Below are 19,800 nucleotides of genomic sequence, written 5' to 3'. Positions count from 1 at the left end.
CCCCACAAAAGCTTTGATGTTATATAACCTTTCAATCCATATATGTTACCACTCAGGCTCGTCTCTTTTGTGTTATTGTACATACTTTTACCAGAAGTTTCTTGTGCGCTCAGTAAAATGTGGTTTTCCGGTTATCTGTTCTACTTTCAAACTTGTACCTTACTCAGCTTTTCCTGTAGGTCTACTTCCCTGAACCTCTATGCAAAGCATGCCCATCTCTGAGAAGAGACTGCACATTGTAGTGGGTGTAGTAAATAAAGAGCAGAATGGTTTGTATCGTTCAGAATAACACCAGATCAGTTAGGGGAAACTAAAGAATCCATTCATGACTCAGGAGGAAAAGTTACCAGCTGGAGAAGTGTGAAACAGCTACAATAACATGAAATACCTTAACTTTTAAAAGAGAAAAGTCCTAACTTTCCTCGTTCAGAAAATGCAGCATGGCATAGGACGAACTGAAAAAAGTGATGAACATTACTTATGTAATCATGGTACTATGGCACTTGGATGCTATAGAAAACATACTTTTAACTGCAGCATTTCCCTATGTGTTTCTGATTTTCCCTTTATGTTCTCACTATCACTTGTTCTATTAATTAATTCAGATGATATGAACACCTTAATGGCATGTGATGTATCTGTACATTTCATGTCTGTTAAGGCTGAATGGAGCCAGGCTCACGGGCTGGGCCGGCTGCATACATTATGCAGCCAGCACCAAGTTATCTCCTTATGTGTCGCTATCAAACATGATGGTGACACTGAAAGGGAACCTGTCATCAGGGAAGTCATTTATCTGAAAACCGATTGCAATAGCCTCTGGCATGCTGTGGGCAATATGAATAAATACAGTGCTTTTTAATTGATTATTTTACATTACCTGGCTCCCTGCCAGCTGTGTCTGGTGAGTCCTGGAGGGGGTGGGCACTCCATATGGCATGAGTCATCTTCTCCTCAATCCCCTCCTCACTCATTCCCCTCCCTAAGCCTCTCCCCTGCTCCATAAGTGAGTAGAAGATGACTTGTGTCATTTGGACTGCCCCGCTACTGACAACACGCTGCTGTAAAGGAAGCCATTTAATGTAGAATAATTGATCAAAAAGAACTGGATTTATTCATATTGCTAACAAAGGTATTTATGAGATCAACATGCCTTAGGCTATTGGAACAAGTCTTCAGGTAAAACTGACCTCCATGGTTAATGGTTCCCTTTAAATAATGGTGCTTCATTGGTGCCATCATGTTAGATCTGGTCATTGCACAATGTTGCATTATTAGCCGTTGGGTGCTCTTTTACAGATCCACTGATTTTACAATATACTGCAATACAGTAGTATTACAGAATATTGCATAAGTGAGCAGAAAAAATCTATACAGAAAAATACATTTAAAATTTCCCCCTTTACCTAGAACGCAAATAAAAAAATTAGGTTTTGCTCTCTTCTAAAAATCTTGATAAAAATGTATATTCCTAGCGGTAAACCCAGTAATGAAAAAACACGCATTTGTCTGATTGGCCACTTTTTTGCAACACATAAAAATTTGATTATAAAGGGGCACAACATGCGGAGTACTGAAAACATCAGCTCCTAACACACGTTGACACATTAAAGTTACAGTATATGGCGAAACGAAAATCTATTATATTTTATCTAATAAAACCTATATAAATATGGTATCTCCATGATGGTTCTGACCCAAAGAAATAAGGAAAGGTGTGTCATGCTCAGTGAAAGCCGTGAAATGAAGCCCACAAGAATATGGTGCAAATGTAGAAATGTAGCATCAAGTTCATGGGCGGCAAGGGGGTTAAAAAGTTAGTGACCATAATGAGGTCTTCCTATGTGGAGGCACGTGGCGGTTCCTCATGGATATGTACTGGATTCCAGAGTGTTATAAAGGTTTGTCATTGATAGTTTGTCAGTGTTAATAAACTCACTGAAAAAAATTGGGCATAATTCCACTCTGAGGTTTGTGGTGGGAGGGGGCATAACAGCACTCGGATGTTATATCATGCACAAGAAAAATTTTACACTTAAATCTATAATGTTTTTGAACCAGAAAAGATGTCATGCAAGATCCAAATCATTCTTTTTCATTCGTCTTTCATACGTAGGTTTACTTATCGGAATCTAAAAACATTGATGCACAAGAGAAGAGCAGTGAGAGATTTAACTCCAGCAATGATGAAACAGACCAAGGATTCAACAATCTCTGGCGCCACAAGCGGTCAATCTGTGACAACGGAACATACTACGATAAGCTCGTTGGACGCTGCTGCAGGAAGTGCCCCGGTGGTGAGCTAAGCGCGCTTCATGTGAATGCTTAAAGGGGTGCAGAAAGTTTACAGCTTTGGAAAGGCCAGTGGTGTCTCATTGCTTAGGGTCTGACCAGTAGGCCCCTACAAACGGACAGTATAATTGCCATTAAATTCTTCTGCATGGAGGCAGCATTCTAGTAATCTTAGATCTCTAATTATAGATCTCTGGATAACTGTAGTAGATTATGTCTGATAACAGGCCTGGGAGGCTCCTAGAGCTGCCATGGCTGTTATGTCATCTCCATGGTCTCGACTGTAGTGCCTAATAGGTTACATCCTGTATGGAGAGAACTTAACCCATGAGCCCTCTCCATACAACCCTTGGGGCGTTATGACATATTTGTATGATGAAATGCTTTCATAGGAAATGCTCTGCCCCAATAGAATCTCTGCTACGTTTTTGTTCATCTTTGGCCCCTTTTACACAAAAGTATATGGCGGCTGTATGCTAGGTGTATGAACGGTATCTAGCATAGGGCTGTCATAGAAGTGCATTGTACATAGGCACGGTACACTAAGCACACACAGGTGTCACCATACTGTGCCATCACTGGAAAAAAAATACAGCATGCTCTATTTTTTTCCTGGAAATATGGAGAGAAGAGGGGTGAGGAGTGCTCCCCCCTCCCCTTCTCCAGCCAAACCTGTGCTACATCGGGGTGGGTACCATCATGGCATACATGTGTGTGACTGGCGCTTTATCTTGACTTTCCATAATTTGTAGCCCATCTGAGGTCCATATTTTTTCATTGTATCCTGATATGCAAAACCATAGAATTCATAGATGATGTACTGCAGCTCTGTTTTAACAACAACAGCTTATTTTCTGTCACTTTTAAGCTTTTTTGCACACATTAAAGGGGCAGCGTGGCAGGGGCAAGCCCTTTTGAGTAAAGAGACGTCTTTGTAGTAAGATGGAAGCCAAATTGATATTGTGATATTGGTCGGAAATGAGGAGGCATCTCATGGTCAATATAAAGCACAGTATAGTGACTAATTCTCCATTGTAGAAAGTCCGGTTGGCAATATGGCGTATATGAAACACTGCTATATATATATTTTTTTTTTTTCAGGAGAACATGTGGAGAAACCATGTGCCACTACTGGTCAGGATACTGTATGCACACCCTGTCAAGTGGGAACTTTCCTTCCAGATATTAACTACTTAACTAAATGCAAACGGTGTACAAGTTGTCTGCCAGGTAAGTGCACATTGTCAGTGCCAAATTATACAGTGCTCAAAAAAATAAAGGGAAAACCATAATACAACTTCCTGGATGTCAATGAATGAAATATTCCAGTTGCAATACGTCATTTCAATGGAGGTCTGGATTTGGAATGTTACTTACAATCTAAGAGAAAACTCAAATTTTAGGCTGATCCAACTTCATTGGAAATGCCTCAATGCCTCATGGCTGTGCCGCTATGCAGGGGGATGGGCGGGCAGTCACCCATGCCGGCGGGCTGGTCAGGGTGGTGGCGGGTGGGCGTTTCAAGGTGGTGGTGGGTGGAGGACCAAGAGAGAGGTGGGCGGGCCAGGAAAGAGGTGGGCGCTAGCCAGGACACAAAGTGAGGGGCCCGGGCACACAATCTGTTAGGTACCTGGCAATGCTTCCCTGGACCACTTACTGAACCTCACAGGCCCCGTAGCGGCTGCTACGGCAGTAGTTAGGCCACTGCCGGTACCTAATGGCAATCAGGGTACCTGTGGCTTGCACATGCAGATCTGTGTGGCTCTCCCAAGAAATGCCTTCCCACAGAATTACTGACCAGCTGCTAAACCAGTCATGCTGGAGTATGTTGCAAACTGCAAAACATTCTCCATGGAATCAGCAGAGTCTGTCACATCTGTCATATGTGCTCATTGTGAACCTGCTCTCCTCCATAAAGAGCACAGAGTGCCCATGTTGAATCCGCCAGTCTTGTTGTTCTGTGTTCTGTGACTGGTGTCGGGCTGTAAGCAGAACATGAACTTATGGATGACGTCCGGGCCATCCGCTCGGCTGGCCACGCCCTTTTGCACGTCAGTGGCATAGAGGCCCTGAAATAATCCCAAATGCTAGCTTATTGCCGGGTTGTGGGCCTGTGTGGGGAGTTACTGTCCCCACGCCCGCGCACTCACTGCTGACGGCAATTTTTCACATATGGAAAGTTGCTGGTTGCGTTTATTTCTACGCCAGCCACTGCCTGGTGTAGAATATGTGCTGCAGCCTGCCCGATACATCAAGAGGCTGTGAAAATGCAGCGGCAGGCCTATCATGAGCGCCGGAGTATGATAAATTTCCCCCCATGGTCTGTGGTCACCAACTACAGAATTATTTCTTCATAGAGGTTGACTTGATAATTATCTTTTCTACCTGCTGTTTGTGCCATTTGCAGAATAAAGTGATTCACAATCAGTGTTAATTCGTAACATAGAATTTCAAAGAGGTGTGATTGACCTGGAGTTGTATTGGAGGAGTTGTGGTGGAGAGTGCAACACCCTGCCCCCCCCCCCCACTGGGTTCTAGCCTTTTTTGTGGACTGGAGGCAGCCAGGGCCAGGAATACCGGAGTGACTGGCGGCTGCGGCCTTGGGGACTGGAGGGCTATCCTACAGCCTAGCAGGACTCCAGAAGGTGGTTTCTCCCTGGGGCAACCCCTGAGTGTCTGTAAGATATGTCCCTGGGTAATGGATAGTGGTACAGCCTTATCCAGAGAACAAACTGAGGCAACATTGTGCAAAATAACTTTATTAGAACAACTGCAGGTAACAGGCCATAACGGTCTCGGAAAAGATTCCGGATTACTGGAGATTTCGGATTACAGGAGTGGTCATGGAGAGTGGTCCTCTGGAATTGGTTCACCAGCCTGGCAGCTAGTTGTGGAAGATGCAGATTTTATTTTGGTTTTATTTTAGTATCAGCCCTGATGGTGGACTGACACTGTTTCTCTCCTTCTCTGTCTGTGGGACAGGATGTGCTCTCTAGTGAGAGCTAGGGCCTAAGAGGCCTGTGGTCAGAGCATGTGCTCTAAGTGGTTTCTGGAATTCAAGAGACCTAAAATTCCTAGCCCCTCCCTGTCCAGGGGTTTTGTTTTCCTGGTCAGGTGGTGGCTTACTCTCCAATCACACTCCAGTGTACATGGGGGGATACAATTGGTTATAATTCACATACCATTAACCATTGCCTGTTCAGGCAGGATCTACAGCTGCTAATACCTAGTGCTCAGGTTCTGGAGCCTTCCTGGAGGGTTCGCGACTCCCTCTGTCAGCTCCTAACCTGGAGAGGGCGCTGTTTGCTACTACTCCCTTGCCCATGTATTGGCAGGGGTGTTGCAAGAGTAATTATTGTGTCTGATGCTGGATGATTATTCTGGTGCAGTATAAGAACAGTGGTCAAAATTTGCACCTCCTATTAGTTGGCCTAGTTTGGTGTGCTACAATATTTAACCTGGATTGGAGGAGTTGTGGTGGCGAGTGAACACCCCTACACACACACACACCGGGGCCTAGCCTTTTTTGGGGACCTGGAGGCGGACAGGGCCCAGAATACCGGAGTGGCTGGGGGTTGCGGCTGTCCTACAGCCTAGCAGGACTCCAGTAGGTGGTGTGTGCAAGAAATATGGAGGGAGACACTGATGTACTGGTTTCTCCCTGGGGCAACCCCTGAGTGTCTGTAAGATATGTCCCTGGGAAATGGATGGGGTAGCCCATAGTGGTACAGCCTTATCCAGAGAACAAACTGAGGCAACATTGTGCAAAATAACTTTATTAGAACAACTGCAGGCAACAGGCCATAACGGTCTCAGAAAAGATTCCGGATTACTGGAGATTTCGGATTACAGGAGTGGTCATGGAGAGTGGTACTCTGGAATTGGTTCACCAGCCTGGCAGCTAGTTGTGGAAGATGCAGATTTTATTTTGGTTTTATTTTAGTATCAGCCCTGATGGTGGACTGACACTGTTTCTCTCCTTCTCTGTCTGTGGGACAGGATGTGCTCTCTAGTGAGAGCTAGGGCCTAAGAGGCCTGTGGTCAGAGCATGTGCTCTAAGTGGTTTCTGGAATTCAAGAGACCTAAAATTCCTAGCCCCTCCCTGTCCAGGGGTTTTGTTTTCCTGGTCAGGTGGTGGCTTACTCTCCAATCACACTCCAGTGTACATGGTGGAATACAATTGGTTATAATTCACATACCATTAACCAAGGCAGGATCTACAGCTGCTAATACCTAGTGCTCAGGTTCTGGAGCCTTCCTGGAGGGTTCGCGACTCCCTCTGTCAGCTCCTAACCTGGAGAGGACGTTGTTCGCAACTACTCCCTTGCCCATGTATTGGCAGGGGTGTTGCAAGAGTAATTATTGTGTCTGAGGCTGGATGATTATTCTGGTGCAGTATAAGAACAGTGGTCATAATTTGCACCTCCTATTAGTTGGTCTAGTTTGGTGTGCCACAATATTTAACCTGGATTGGAGGAGTTGTGGTGGAGAGTGAACACCCCCACACACACACACCGGGGCCTAGCCTTTTTTGGGGGCCTGGAGGCGGACAGGGCCCAGAATACCGGAGTGGCTGGGGGTTGCGGCTGTCCTACAGCCTAGCAGGACTCCAGTAGGTGGTGTGTGCAAGAAATATGTACTGATGTACTGGTTTCTCCCTGGGGCAACCCCTGAGTGTCTGTAAGATATGTCCCTGGGTAATGGATGGGGAAGCCCGTGGTGATACAGCCTTATCCAGGGAACAAATGGAGTCATTAACACTTTAAAGATCATTGCTGAAGTCATATGTTTTGTTTCCTCCAGAAGGTATGAGGCTGCAATGTTTAGTACCTGAGTTCTGTTATTTGGTTGCCATTATAAAAATGTGTCAGTAAAATTTGCATAGAAAATTAAGTATATTTTAATCCTTGCTTTGACAGACATACAAGTCGAAGCAGTGAGATGTTCTGCAACAAGCAATGCAGTATGTGTCTGTGTAAAAGGTTATTATCGGCTTGGAGAACAAGACCCCTGCCAAGCGTGTACAAAATGCCACAATCGAAAAATAATCAGTAACTGTAAGTAGAAATCTTCTCATTTTAATCCCATCGGTTAAATGGTTTGTCTCTCCTTCACCCTCAATCACCAATTTCCCAACAAGGAACCTCGTTCTTCAGCCCCAGAGGATAGTGACTACAAAACTCTGCATTTCCAGATATTTCCTTCTATGGTGATGCTGGAATACTCAATTCTTGTTGTTGGGCTCCATTGCAAATAGTATGCCCCCTAATCATATTTTTACAAGGAGTAACCTGGCACCTCATAATTAGTGATGAATGGACCCGTTGCAATTTGCGTTCGGCCAAGTTTGGACCCACCCCCAAATTTTAAAAAATGTCAGTAACATCGTTGCTGGCACTGATCACAGATGTTAACTGTTTAAATGTTTCTGGCAAAGTAGGCAGTGGTATTTAAATTACTGCCACTAACCTAACCAACGTAATCATGGTGCGACAATCCTCCTAAAAATGGTGCATGTGCAGCTACAAGTAATTTAGATGCTGCTGTCAACTTTGCCAGCAGCTTTTAAAGGGTTACCTCACTGATCGTGGTTGTTATCCGAACCCTGAACTTCTAATGAATGGGTCTGGTCCTGGAGACCCTTTGTCTCCGCTCAACACTACTCTTAATCTTAGCTATGGGCTCTGGATCTTGGGCGAGGAAACATGGCAAACTATTTCAGGCAAGAGACCTGTTCATCGAGAGAGAGGCAGTCTGAGTAGGGGAATAAAGAATGACACCCAAGCAGCACAACCTGGTGCTGCTTTTGAGGAAGGCAATGATTTGTCCATCCATGTAATAATGTTATTGAGACATCTAAGTGAAAATGTATTCTGTAAAAATCTTAGGCTGTTTCCATACTTTATATTTTAGATAAGGTTACATGATGTGCTGGATAAGTTTCCAATGCATAATTAAACACAAATTCATGCACAAGTCTATGTAAGAAAAGGATTAAAGGACATCTACCACCAGGATGAAGGATTGTAAACCAAGCACACTGACATGCTGGCATGTACCTGCTCCAGTAGCATCCACTCTTCTTTTAGCTTCTTATGTCCTTTAAAAAAGGATTTAAAATTATGCAAAAGAGACTGAGGGACTCCTAGCTCCATAGATGTTAATTGAGCCCAGAGCCCCTCAGGCTCATTTGAATAATTTTCAAAACCTTTTTTTTTTTTAAAAACCAGGACATAAGAAGCTAAAATAAGAGCAGGTCCTGCCAGAGGGGGCACACACCAGTATGTCAGTGGGCTTGGTTTACAATCATTCATCCTGGTGGTAGATGTCCTTTAATCCTTTTCTTACATAGACTAGTGCATGAATTTGCAGCTATCTGAAAATCATATACTGTGTAGTTCACTTTATATATGCAGTAGCATAAAATCCATTGCAAACAAGTGACACCTTACTGTACCAGCATTTAGGGGAAAGGGGTCATTATTATAGGGTAAATTAGATCACACATACATACTATGCTATACATACTATAGTATATATGTCTTCTATTTGAATTGCTTTGGTTAAGATAAGGAAGTAGAAAGCTTTCCAGTGTGAACAGGTTCATTGTCTCTTTTCTGCCACCTAGTGGATAAACAACACTGTACCGTTTAATCGCATTCTACATATTTTGGAACATTATTTCAGTTGTGAGAGAGACCTACATCTATATGTATACTATATTTTTCCAAACAGGCTCCTCAACAAGTGATACTAAATGTGGCGACTGCCTTCCCGGTTTCTACGAGGAAAAAAGTGAATGTCATCGCTGTAATCAGTAAGTGACCAGAACCATGATGAACGTATTACATGGGGTCTTAATCTCAGGATTTTTCTCCATTGCCCTACATATGTGTTTATAGATTTTTGTAAGAGGACAATTCATATTTAGTTTATAGTATATTTTTACACGGCAGAAACACTTTTATCTAGAAAATATTTTTGTGGATCTGTGGATTATAAGTTTGATTTTTCTGAAATTTTTCAGACATTTTTGTCTTATTTTCTGTGCTTTTTATAGGTTAGTTTTTTTTATTATATTGTTACCTGTCCAATATAATTTATTCATTTTACTGTACAGGTTTTTACAAATCACAGAGATGAGATTTATTTATACATTTCCCATTTTTGACATGACAGGTCCAGGGAATATATGAAGGGATGAAGGACTGATTAGAATTTCTTGCACATATTCTGATTCTTATTAATCTTTTTTGCTTTTCCACTTACTATATTTATTTGCTGTTGTTTACATTATACTTTGTTCGTACAATTTATTTTTTTAGATCAGATAATCTTTGCGAAACGACTAATTCCAGCTGCTCACCTGTGTGTGAACGAGTTGTTTCAGGTAAGTAAAATGTAGAGTAACTTAGGGGCAGATTTATTTTAGTCTGATGCATGTTTTTTAGTTGTAGTTTAATGAAAATTTGACCTTAAAAAGTCTAAAAAAAACCCCTGTATTTGACAAACAGCGGAGAGTACAAAGACAGAAGATGCAAAAAGAGCTCAAGGAAAAGAAAAAAAAGAGAAATAACCCCTTAGTATACATAGCAAACCAGTTTACCTTTACTTCCCACCAGTAGGGGGGGCACAATGGCTATTGCAAACTGGTGATATATTGAATGCAATAAAAGGGCAGTATTAAAGCTTTAATCCTATGCGACTATACTAAGAATCTATGTTACACATAAAGTGTAATAAGAACTTTGTATTATGTTTTTTTTTTAGCAATGCCGGTGCCTTATATATTGATTGGGGCCTTGCTGCTGCTTCTTCTACCATGTGTAGGTTTTCTTCTTCACAAGCACAAGAAAAAGAAGAAACACAGAAAGGGTAAGTGTGTATCAGTATAATATATATTCTTGCTGCAGAGAATCTGGTAGGTCCTTCTGGATCCCGTCTACCATTAGAAATGAGAATAGGGAGAACTATTATATGCTGGAGCTCCGTGAAACTATGTATGATAAAGCCCATTCCCCGTTGCCACTGTGAATAAGCATAAGGCCCTGTGTCAGACCACTCCACTGGCTGCCACATCCCTTCATGCCCATATGGCGTGGAGGTGGCATAGTCCCAATAATAATCTTAATTTCTTGCGATTACTTCAGTGCTTCTCGCTACAAAACTGGCATTGAAGCACTGATAAATGTCCCACTAAAAATGGTGAGTGTCAGATGAACTAGTGTTGTTCACGCTTTAAGTGTTGAGGTCAAAAGTGATTGTGGCTCTTATATGGATATGGGGGGTACAAATCTTTTCCTGTGACAGCTTTCTGAGAGCTTTAAAAGCTTAAAATTTAATATCACCCCCCTATCCATAGAACGTAAATAAATAGAAATAAACATGTTAGTTATCAAAATACAAAGATGATTATTCCTGGTGGTGAACAAAAAACAAAGGGCTACATTTATTATCAGTGAGACAGTTTGCTTCACTATTGTGCAGAGTCCACGGGATTAATGAAGACCGGTGCACGGGATTAATGAATTTGGCGCACCCTGCGGGCGTCCAGTGCTTAAACTGAGTGCACCAGTTTTTTTCTGTTGCACTCAGTTTAACAGACTTCCCCACAATTACACACAGGAATGCCAATTTATGTGCACAGCATTGTGTTCTGTTGTGCATAGTGCAGCCGCGGCACAATACTGGTGGAAACTTGATAAATACATGTGGAAGCAGTTTGCACATGTATTTATGTGTGATCTATGCCAGAATACTAGTGCAGACTGTTACCCAATGTGGCACATTTACTTACCCGGTCCTGTCGCAATCCCGCAGTGCGTTGTCCGACGTGGATTCCGGTCTGCCGCGATTCACTAAGCCCGTGTGCCCGAGTTCCTGCATCCGTCGCTTCTGCATTGAGGTCCTGCTTCTTCCTGGTGTATGTGAGTGTGTGCCTTGCGCACAATTCCGTTTTTAAATTCCGCGGTTTGTCCGAATCCGTCGGGTTGTCCGACGGCCACGCCTCCCCGTTTCTGTCGCGTGCAAGCCGGTGCTGATGCGCCACAATCCGATCGCGTGCGCCATAAACCCGGGGCAATTCGGCGCACAATGGAAATATTCGGGAAAACCGACGGAAGCGCAGTCCCGCGGACCCTTAGTAAATGAGCCCCAATATGTTAACAATTAAAATTATGCTTGTTCCAAAAAAAAAACTACACCTTACAAAGCTCCATACACCATATGAAATAGTTATCGGCCTCAGAATGTGAAGATATGGCATAAAAGTTGAGGGAGGTTTACGGAAGTCTTATGCACGTTAGACTTATTATAGTGGCTTAGACAGCTTGATAGATGTGGTTTCAGTTTGGCAAATGAGGTGTTAATGTCGGGAGAGGATTAGTCACAGTTGGTTCTCATGTTTTTCCTACCACACTGAGGGCCTGGAGGTAATTGCTTATAAATGCCCAATTTTTGAAAAATCCCTAATTTCAGCAATGTGTCTATCACATCTCGATTCACACAATAAACCCATAGAAAGCTGACTGGTTTGGCCCAGTGTAATAAAAAGTTGCAAATCAGCAGATACCACAATTTTGAGGAATTTTGAAGACAGGAAACTGACGTAACTGCAATAATATATCCCCCTACCCCAGTGATGGGCAACCTTTTGAGCTTGGTGTGTCAAAATTCGCCAAAAAACCGAGCATAACTCGGGTGGTGTGTCACCTTGACAAAAAAAACATAATTTTGTGATACTTATAGTTTAAATAACAAATATGTATAATTATTTAACTTCTAGGGTACTTTAATCCTAGGTTGTGTGATTGATCCTACCATGTACTGCCATACTACATCTATTTATTACACTGTGCTGGACAATCTCTCAGCCTCCCGGCTACTGCACCTGGCCGTGTAGGAGCCGAGGATTAAACTTAACTCTCCGGCGGCCGCGTGTCACTGAAAATGGCTATGCGTGTCAGCACTGACATGCGTGTCCTAGGTTGGTCATCACTGCCCTACCCCATGGTGATAGGAGAAGAAGTTTAAGTACACTGGGGGATGTACTATTACTGCTACTTCAAAATGTCTTGTTATTATTGCATCGACCAGTTTGCACTCCACTTTTTACTTTAGCCGTAGGAAAAATTTTAAAAAGTAGTTAAAAAACTATTTACAAATTTTGTGGCACTTTATAAGTAAAAAGTCTCCAACCCTCTACAAACATTGAGACCTCTTGAATTTTAACACGTATATAGTAGTAAGGTACGTTGGGGGGTATTAGTGAGGAACGTGCAGTAACTGCTCATCTTTTCTTACTCCAACACAATCATACATTGTGCACATGTATCTAATGTTTGACTTGGCTTTTTCTTTCTTTTTTGCAACTTCTTGTGGTGCACGTGCACGTTTGTTAATTTTTGTGTGCCCAATACACTCCCCCTTTAAAGTTTTCCCAGAGGCGAGCTTTCTGCAGTGTTCAGAGTTCAAACCTGAATGAAGATGTGAAACTTATGACAATTTGGCTTGAATACATGGCTGTCACAGGCATGTAGCTTAGCTTTGCGACTTTTAGCAAATTTAGTTTTAAAAAGTTGCAAATACAGGCGGTCCCCTACTTAAGAACACGACTTACATACGACCCCTCGTTACAAACGGACCTCTGGATATTGGTAATTTATTGTACTTTAGTCCTAGGCTACAATAAACAACTGTAACAGTTTTCAAAGGTGTCTGTAATGAAGCTTTATTGTTAATCCTGGTTCTTATGACAACCCAACATTTTTAAAATCCAATTGTCACAGAGAACAAAAAAGTTCTGTCTGGGATTACAATGGTAAAATATACAGTTCTGACTTACATACAAATTCAACTTAAGAACAAACCTACAGACCCTATCTTGTACGTAATCCGGGGACTGCCTGTACTCTACAAATCGAAGCTCCTCAAATGCCACATGTATCAATAAAGAAAATTACTGAGATACATCTCACCGGTAGAAAAGGCAAATAAAAAAAGCAAGCGCATAAACCGAGACTTAAGATAAATGAGCCCCAAAGAGCCAATGTTGTGTATGAGATAAATGGCCACCAGGAACATCAGTTCTCTTTTAAGATTTTGGATGCCAATGTGTTAATGGTTCTATATATTTTGATGTACAAAATTATGATATTCTCTTTTCATGTTTTTCAGGTGAACTCATCTTCACAGTGGTAAGATCATGTCTTAAGTGTCATCATGACATCATGGCTAGAATAATTGTTTTTTTATCCCCTTCAGGATCTGGCCCTTTTTAGTTTTTGCCTTTCTGTTTTTCCAACTTTTTTACTTTTAAACTACCCGAGGGAACCTGTCATCAGGTTTTCACATTATCACCTAATGACAGCTTCCCATAGCCTTTTTAATTCCAAATCTTCTTTTATAATTAATTTTACTAATTTCGCCCATCATTCTTGTTTCCCAACTATCAAACTGGAGTGAGTCAAGGAGGCTTCCACCTTCCAGTGTCATCATCATTATCTCCTCACAACTCTTGTTCCTCCTTCTTCATCCACCCCCCCCCCCCTTCATGCTGGCATGAGCCTAAAGAAAATGAGCTTGAATTAGCACTGAATTAGCTCCTGTCTGCAAAAGGGAGGAAGGAGTGGAAAGGAGGGAGAATTGCGAGAGCTGTGAGGAAATAATGATGATGACACAGGGACTGAGACATCCCCAAGACTCAATGTACTTTGCTGGCAGGTAGTCAGTTTATCAACTTTTAAAAGTGAAAGCAGTAATGTTAATTAATAACCGCAGACCCTTGACTCATTTCTCTCAATTCATTCTATATTATATACTAAGTGATACATTTGTGAAAGTACTTTCAAGTGAACATATCACATACTGTAGAAGGACTACTATTGGGAGAGATTAAGGTTGGAGAAGGAAACATATCACTAGTGATATCTGGTGAAAAACACAACTAAGGATCATTTATGGCATTATATACGATACCAAACTATCTGGACTGGAGAGATGACACTGTTGTCCAAACTGCCAAACGCTTACTATAGGCTTTGGCAAGTGCAACAATTTTGGAAATCTGCTCAAAACTATATTGGAAAATTGTGGGAATGATCCTCTTACCTTTTATTATTTTACTAACTAGTGTCATTGACCCAACTGAATCAACAGGATGGACGTGGCCAATGGGACAGTGTAGACCCTCCTTTAACCCCTTTTAACAGACACTTGTTTTCAGCTTAATGACCAGACTCTGTTTTTAGAATCTGATATGCGTCACGATAATTGGTTATAATTGTAACACTTTAACATATCCATTTCATAATAATAATTCCTTTATTTATATAGCGCACACAGATTACGCAGTGCTGCACAGAGCTGCCAAATCTGTCCCTGTCCCCAATGTGGCTCACAATCTAATCAACCTACCAGTATGTTTTGGATTGTGGGAGAAACCGGAGGACCCGGAGGAAACCCACGCAAACATGGAGAGAATTGAGATTGTTTTCTCTGTTTTCTTTTGGCTTGCCCTTTTCAAAGTTTGCCATTCTCTAGTTTTCTACAGTGCGCCCTGAGTTGCAAAAAAAAAGTTCCAAAATTTGGGTGAAATTCTAAGGCTGCCCCTGACCAGACATAGAAATTATCTCAGAACTCATTGTGACTTTCGGAGACTTTTTGGGACTTATGTTTAGAAAAGTCACAAATTCACTAAAGACTGAACGCTGCATGTATCTTAACTCCACACCTTAAAGGGATTTTCCCACAAACTACAGTTATGCCCTATCCAGGGGACAGAGCTTAAGTTGCTGATCAGTGGGGGTCTCAGTGCAGAAACCCCCACAGCTCACGAAAACGAGGGGTCCAATGGAGCAGACGGCTGCGCAAGACCACTCTGCTCTATTAATCTCTATGGAGCTTTATCAAGCAAGCTTGATAAGGATTTGTGATGAATCAAACCAGCGTGTTTTTATGCCTGGATTAAAATAAAGATTTCTGGAATTTAACTCCACGGGTGCTGTGGCTTCCTCCATTTTACCTACTGTAGAATCTACACCCCTCAAAGTATGTAAAACACATTCATAATGAATTAAATATTTTAAAATGCTCTGCAGAGTTTGATAACCAATTTAACAATTTCTCCCAAATGTTTACATTTCGCTTACGTGGTGGTAAACTGCTGTATAGGCACACGGCCGGGCATGGAATGAGAGCAGCGCCATTCACAGCAGATTTGTGTTGTCACATTGAACAACTTTAAATTTTAAAATTTTTTGTAATGTGAACATATTCAGGCTTATTATTTGTGGGGGATGAGATACACTATATAGATGCATAATTTTAGGAGGGTCTTATTCACCAGATTAGTAACTATTTTAAGGTTGACATCCATTTTTGTTTTGGATTTTGAGCACTTTTTTTGGCTGCTCACTGTAACATAAAAATAATACTTTATCTGTATTCTCTGGTTCGCTGTGATTATGGTGATACCTCAGCTATATAGTTTTTCTTATCTTTTCTCAATTTTACTTCTTTTCAGAGGCATAAGTTCTGTAGTTTTCTGTTCACAAAGCTGGTTGAGGGCTTATCCTTTGCAAAAAGAGTGGTCATTTTCAGTAGTATCTTTTTGGGGCACATAACTTTTTTTGATCACTTTTAAGAACATATTTTGTTAGGATATTTGATGAAAAATGCTATATTACGGGAAGTTTTTAGTTTTTTTATGCCATTTGACGTGCTGGTTCTATGTTTTTTTCCTTTATTTTTTATTCTAAAAATGATTTTTACTGATCACTTGTTCAAGCCCTTGCACACACTGACACATGCTCAGTTAGTTCCAGCCGTGTGACAGAACCCGACATGCAGGGGATCCAGGAGCCTCGGGCACACACTGGACTTCGGGGCTGCCACAGGATGGATTGAATCCCCCGCTGGGCTCACAGGGGGTATCCGCTTCAGAGGGGAATCCACTTAGACCATGTGACCACGGTGTGCAATAGGTTAAACGCCTGGGATCCATTGTCTGGGGGCAAAAGATCCGAGGCTCGTGACCTAGTGACGCCCCTGCTTAAACCCACTGAGAAAAGGGAATAGCTAGTGTGCAGATGAGAGGAAGATTAATGCTGGAGGAAAGGGAATGGAGCCTACGGCACAGTTATGGGGGTTGTTGTTTTTTTTTCAATATTATAATTGTTCACATACAATTGGCTATTATCAATCAACCTCTTTTCAATGTACTTTTAGATTGTACAATTGTAATAGGGTTAAAAAGAAAGAATGACTATTGCCATGACTATTTTATGAAAATTGTGTTTTTCTATGATCTAATTATGAAACAATATATGAAACAAAAAGAACATGTGGAATCCTGATGACAGGTTCCCTTTTAAACATCAATAAAACAATCCAACTTTTGTATCTCTATGATAAAGGGGATGATGTGCAATTTGGACCAAATAGTAAAACCCCTAAAAACAAGGCCTATGAGAAAATGGCAGAACTGCAGATTTGTGTCTACTTTACTGCATCCTTGTAATGGAAAAATATAAAACTTTGCGTTTGCAAAAATGGAAACACAAAAACGGAAATGGGACCTTGTGGTTAAATAGATATTAGCTAGATAGGGGGTAAAGAGATACCCACAGAAACGTGACACAATAATACTGAGGCCCTGGTGTACCGTGATATTGTGAAAACCTATTGTTTGCTTTTTCTTTTCATGGCTACATCATTAACCTGTTATCGCCATCCAATTTGCTTAACTCTAGAGATAACTCCTGTGGATGTACAGCTGACCTTATCTAAATTTCTTTACTTAAAGGGGAGTTGCATATTCCCTAACCTATAAGAGACATGTAAACTACTATTCCTTTTGACATAGCAATGACATGTGCCTCTTACTTCTCGATTTGCCTCTGTTACTGATAACCAGGTTATATAAGGAGATTTTTGGGTTACACTCTTACACCTTACCTTTCATTCTCATTAGCATATAGGAGATTTGTTTACATCCCTGTTTCTTGGCGTCGCCTAGTAACAGAAGACGTGATGAAACATTCAGAGCTGTATGCATTAAATATGTGCTCAATGAATACTTTATGGAGTTTGCTTTGTCTACGAATCAGACAGGAACATCAGGCTCCTTATGCAAAGTTTACCGTCTGTATAGAGATGACAGTGGTACAAACAGCCGTGTCCAACACCAGTTCCCAAAACAGAGAAGACAATACATGGAGATGAATCATCCCTTTGTGTCAGACCAGCTGGGGAAAGTGAAGGATAAAGTGGCCCTCCGCCTCTGGCTGCATTACTGACTACAGGCTCAAACAATTACATTACAGTCTATTTGTTTTATTATTATTCGGTTTTTGCATATGTTTGAGTTTGTTTGCATTTTATAACATAAAAAGCTAATTTACATGGATCAGGACACAGGCTAGCTACCTCCAGATACTAAGCATAGATCATTAATATGAGAATGGAGGAGCCCTGACAACCAGCACCTCCACAGACAGAACAAAGAATGGGACAGGAAGCTAAGCTGCAGTTATGCAGTTCAACCACTAAACCGAGAAGGGAGCAGTCTACTTCCTGATCCATTCTTTGATCTTGGACTGTGCTGGACGGCAGAAATCCTCCAATATGGTCTGAGATGAGAATAGTTAAGCAGCTCAAGTACTGTTCATGCAATGAAGACTTCTCTCTTCTAAAGACTCTCACTTCTCTTCTCTCTCAATTTTGTCTTATGTAGCATGAAGGAGGAGATGTGCCTGGTTTGAAAGACACAAACCAAGAGACAAGAATTTTAACTCCAGGTAAATACTAGAAGTTGTCCAGCTGGAAAAACAATTTTATTGTGTACTCTGCTAGAATACATTGCCGGGATTTTAATGTTTTTTTGGCGCAGAACTGTTGCGGATCATTTATAATGAGTTTGCGCCAGAAAGAACAGATGTTTCCGACTATCCGACTCCTTTGACTTTTTTTGGCGTGGGCGTGGCCTAACGTTTCCACATTATCCTCCACATTTATGTGTTTTTTGTCGGCATTTTTAGGCACAATTTCTGGCTCACGATAGACCAGGAAAAAAAATGGTCAGATTAAGGCGCAGTACATGTAAGATTTTGGCGCACACCTCATTGATGTCGGCATTTTTATGGTGCCCGACTGATCAGTTCCGTCTACCCATTAATTACTAAAAGCCTTGCCCCACCTAAATACATCGGGCTGTGCTTTTGCGGTGACTGATCTCTGATGCCGACAGACGTGCTTGCGACACAATTAGTAAATCCCCCCCATTGTATGGCAGATGATAAATCTGGCATAGAATAAGACCGTCCAGTCTAACTTTAGTTGACTTAGTTTATGCCAGTTAAGTACAGCAGATTTTGACAACATCCATCATCATCATCTTCTTCTAGCCATGACTTGTCTTTGCAGATTTAGCAACACATTGTTCCTCACTTCATCATCATCTCCTCCACTTTCTTATCACAAACTCAATATTGTCTACTGCTCTCCTATGGATAAATATTATCTCCACAATAGCCAAAATAGTTTACAAACCTCCACAGTAGCCCATATAATAAGAGTGCCCCACAGTAGCCAGTATAGTAACCGTGCCCCTTTGTAGCCAATATAATAACAATGTCCCACAGTAGCCTACAGTCACAGAGCCCCTACAGTCACAGTACCTTTAAAGTAACCAATAGTAACAGAACCTCCACAGTAGCAAAAGTCACAGTGCTCCGCCTCCTACTATTGCCAATACTAACAGTCCACCCATAGGGCCATATGACAGCTGGAAACATGAGTGTTCAGAAATTCAGTCCAGAAGTTAGAATTTCACTAAATTTGGTTTGTATCCAATGAATATGTGGACAAATAATAGGAAAAATAAACAAAAATAAAGGTTCTAATTTGGATAACCCTTTATTGACACAATGCCCCAGATACATGAAAACTGGTGCAATCTGCCTTAGTGCAGTTTGCACTTTCTTTCTGCAAGTTGCACCATATTAATAGTGTCACAGGCTCTTAGTTAATCTGGTCTGTTTTTAGGATGTGCAAACAGTTTCACCAATTTTTTCTTGGTGAACTTTGCTTTGTGCCGCCGGATTCTAGACATAAATGTGATGCAAACTGGAAATAAGTTCTATCACCCCCACCCCCCCTCTAAAGTGTTGACAAAATACAACTGTAACACATTTGTGGGGTAAACACATAATAAATACATGTGCAAGGTCCAAAGACCCTTTTTTTATACAAACTTAGACATAAAACTGGCGCAGACACAATATTATATCTGGGCCATTATTTTTATACATTATAAGTATTAGATTACAAAGTGCACCCTTTTACCAGCAGCTCTGTACCTCATGAAATATTGATTCTGATATCTCTCGGTATTGTCCGCTCTCCTTGTTGCCACAATAGAATCGAATTCAATGGCTTCATGAAATATTCAGCATGATAAATAGTGACTGCACCAACGTGGGTAAACACTGACACAGTAATATGTTAAAT

General features: G+C 41.4%; 1 protein-coding gene across 2 annotated transcripts in view; it reads left to right on the top strand.

The window, feature by feature from the left end:
* Nucleotides 1-19,800, top strand: part of TNFRSF25 (TNF receptor superfamily member 25) — a 38,943-nt gene that overhangs the window by 14,789 nt on the left and 4,354 nt on the right. For both annotated transcript variants that reach the window (XM_072156264.1, XM_072156263.1), the window contains exons 2-9: nt 2,117-2,297; nt 3,394-3,522; nt 7,212-7,349; nt 9,028-9,109; nt 9,618-9,682; nt 10,063-10,167; nt 13,468-13,487; nt 18,026-18,089. In XM_072156264.1, the coding sequence (XP_072012365.1) occupies nt 2,117-2,297; nt 3,394-3,522; nt 7,212-7,349; nt 9,028-9,109; nt 9,618-9,682; nt 10,063-10,167; nt 13,468-13,487; nt 18,026-18,089 (784 nt within the window). The remainder of the gene's footprint in view (nt 1-2,116; nt 2,298-3,393; nt 3,523-7,211; nt 7,350-9,027; nt 9,110-9,617; nt 9,683-10,062; nt 10,168-13,467; nt 13,488-18,025; nt 18,090-19,800) is intronic.

The sequence above is a fragment of the Engystomops pustulosus genome, chromosome 6 (genome assembly GCF_040894005.1).
Source record: "Engystomops pustulosus chromosome 6, aEngPut4.maternal, whole genome shotgun sequence".
NCBI lineage: Eukaryota > Metazoa > Chordata > Amphibia > Anura > Leptodactylidae > Engystomops > Engystomops pustulosus.
The sequence above is the reverse complement of the archived record's forward strand: the minus strand, read 5'-3'. Positions and strand labels throughout refer to the sequence as shown.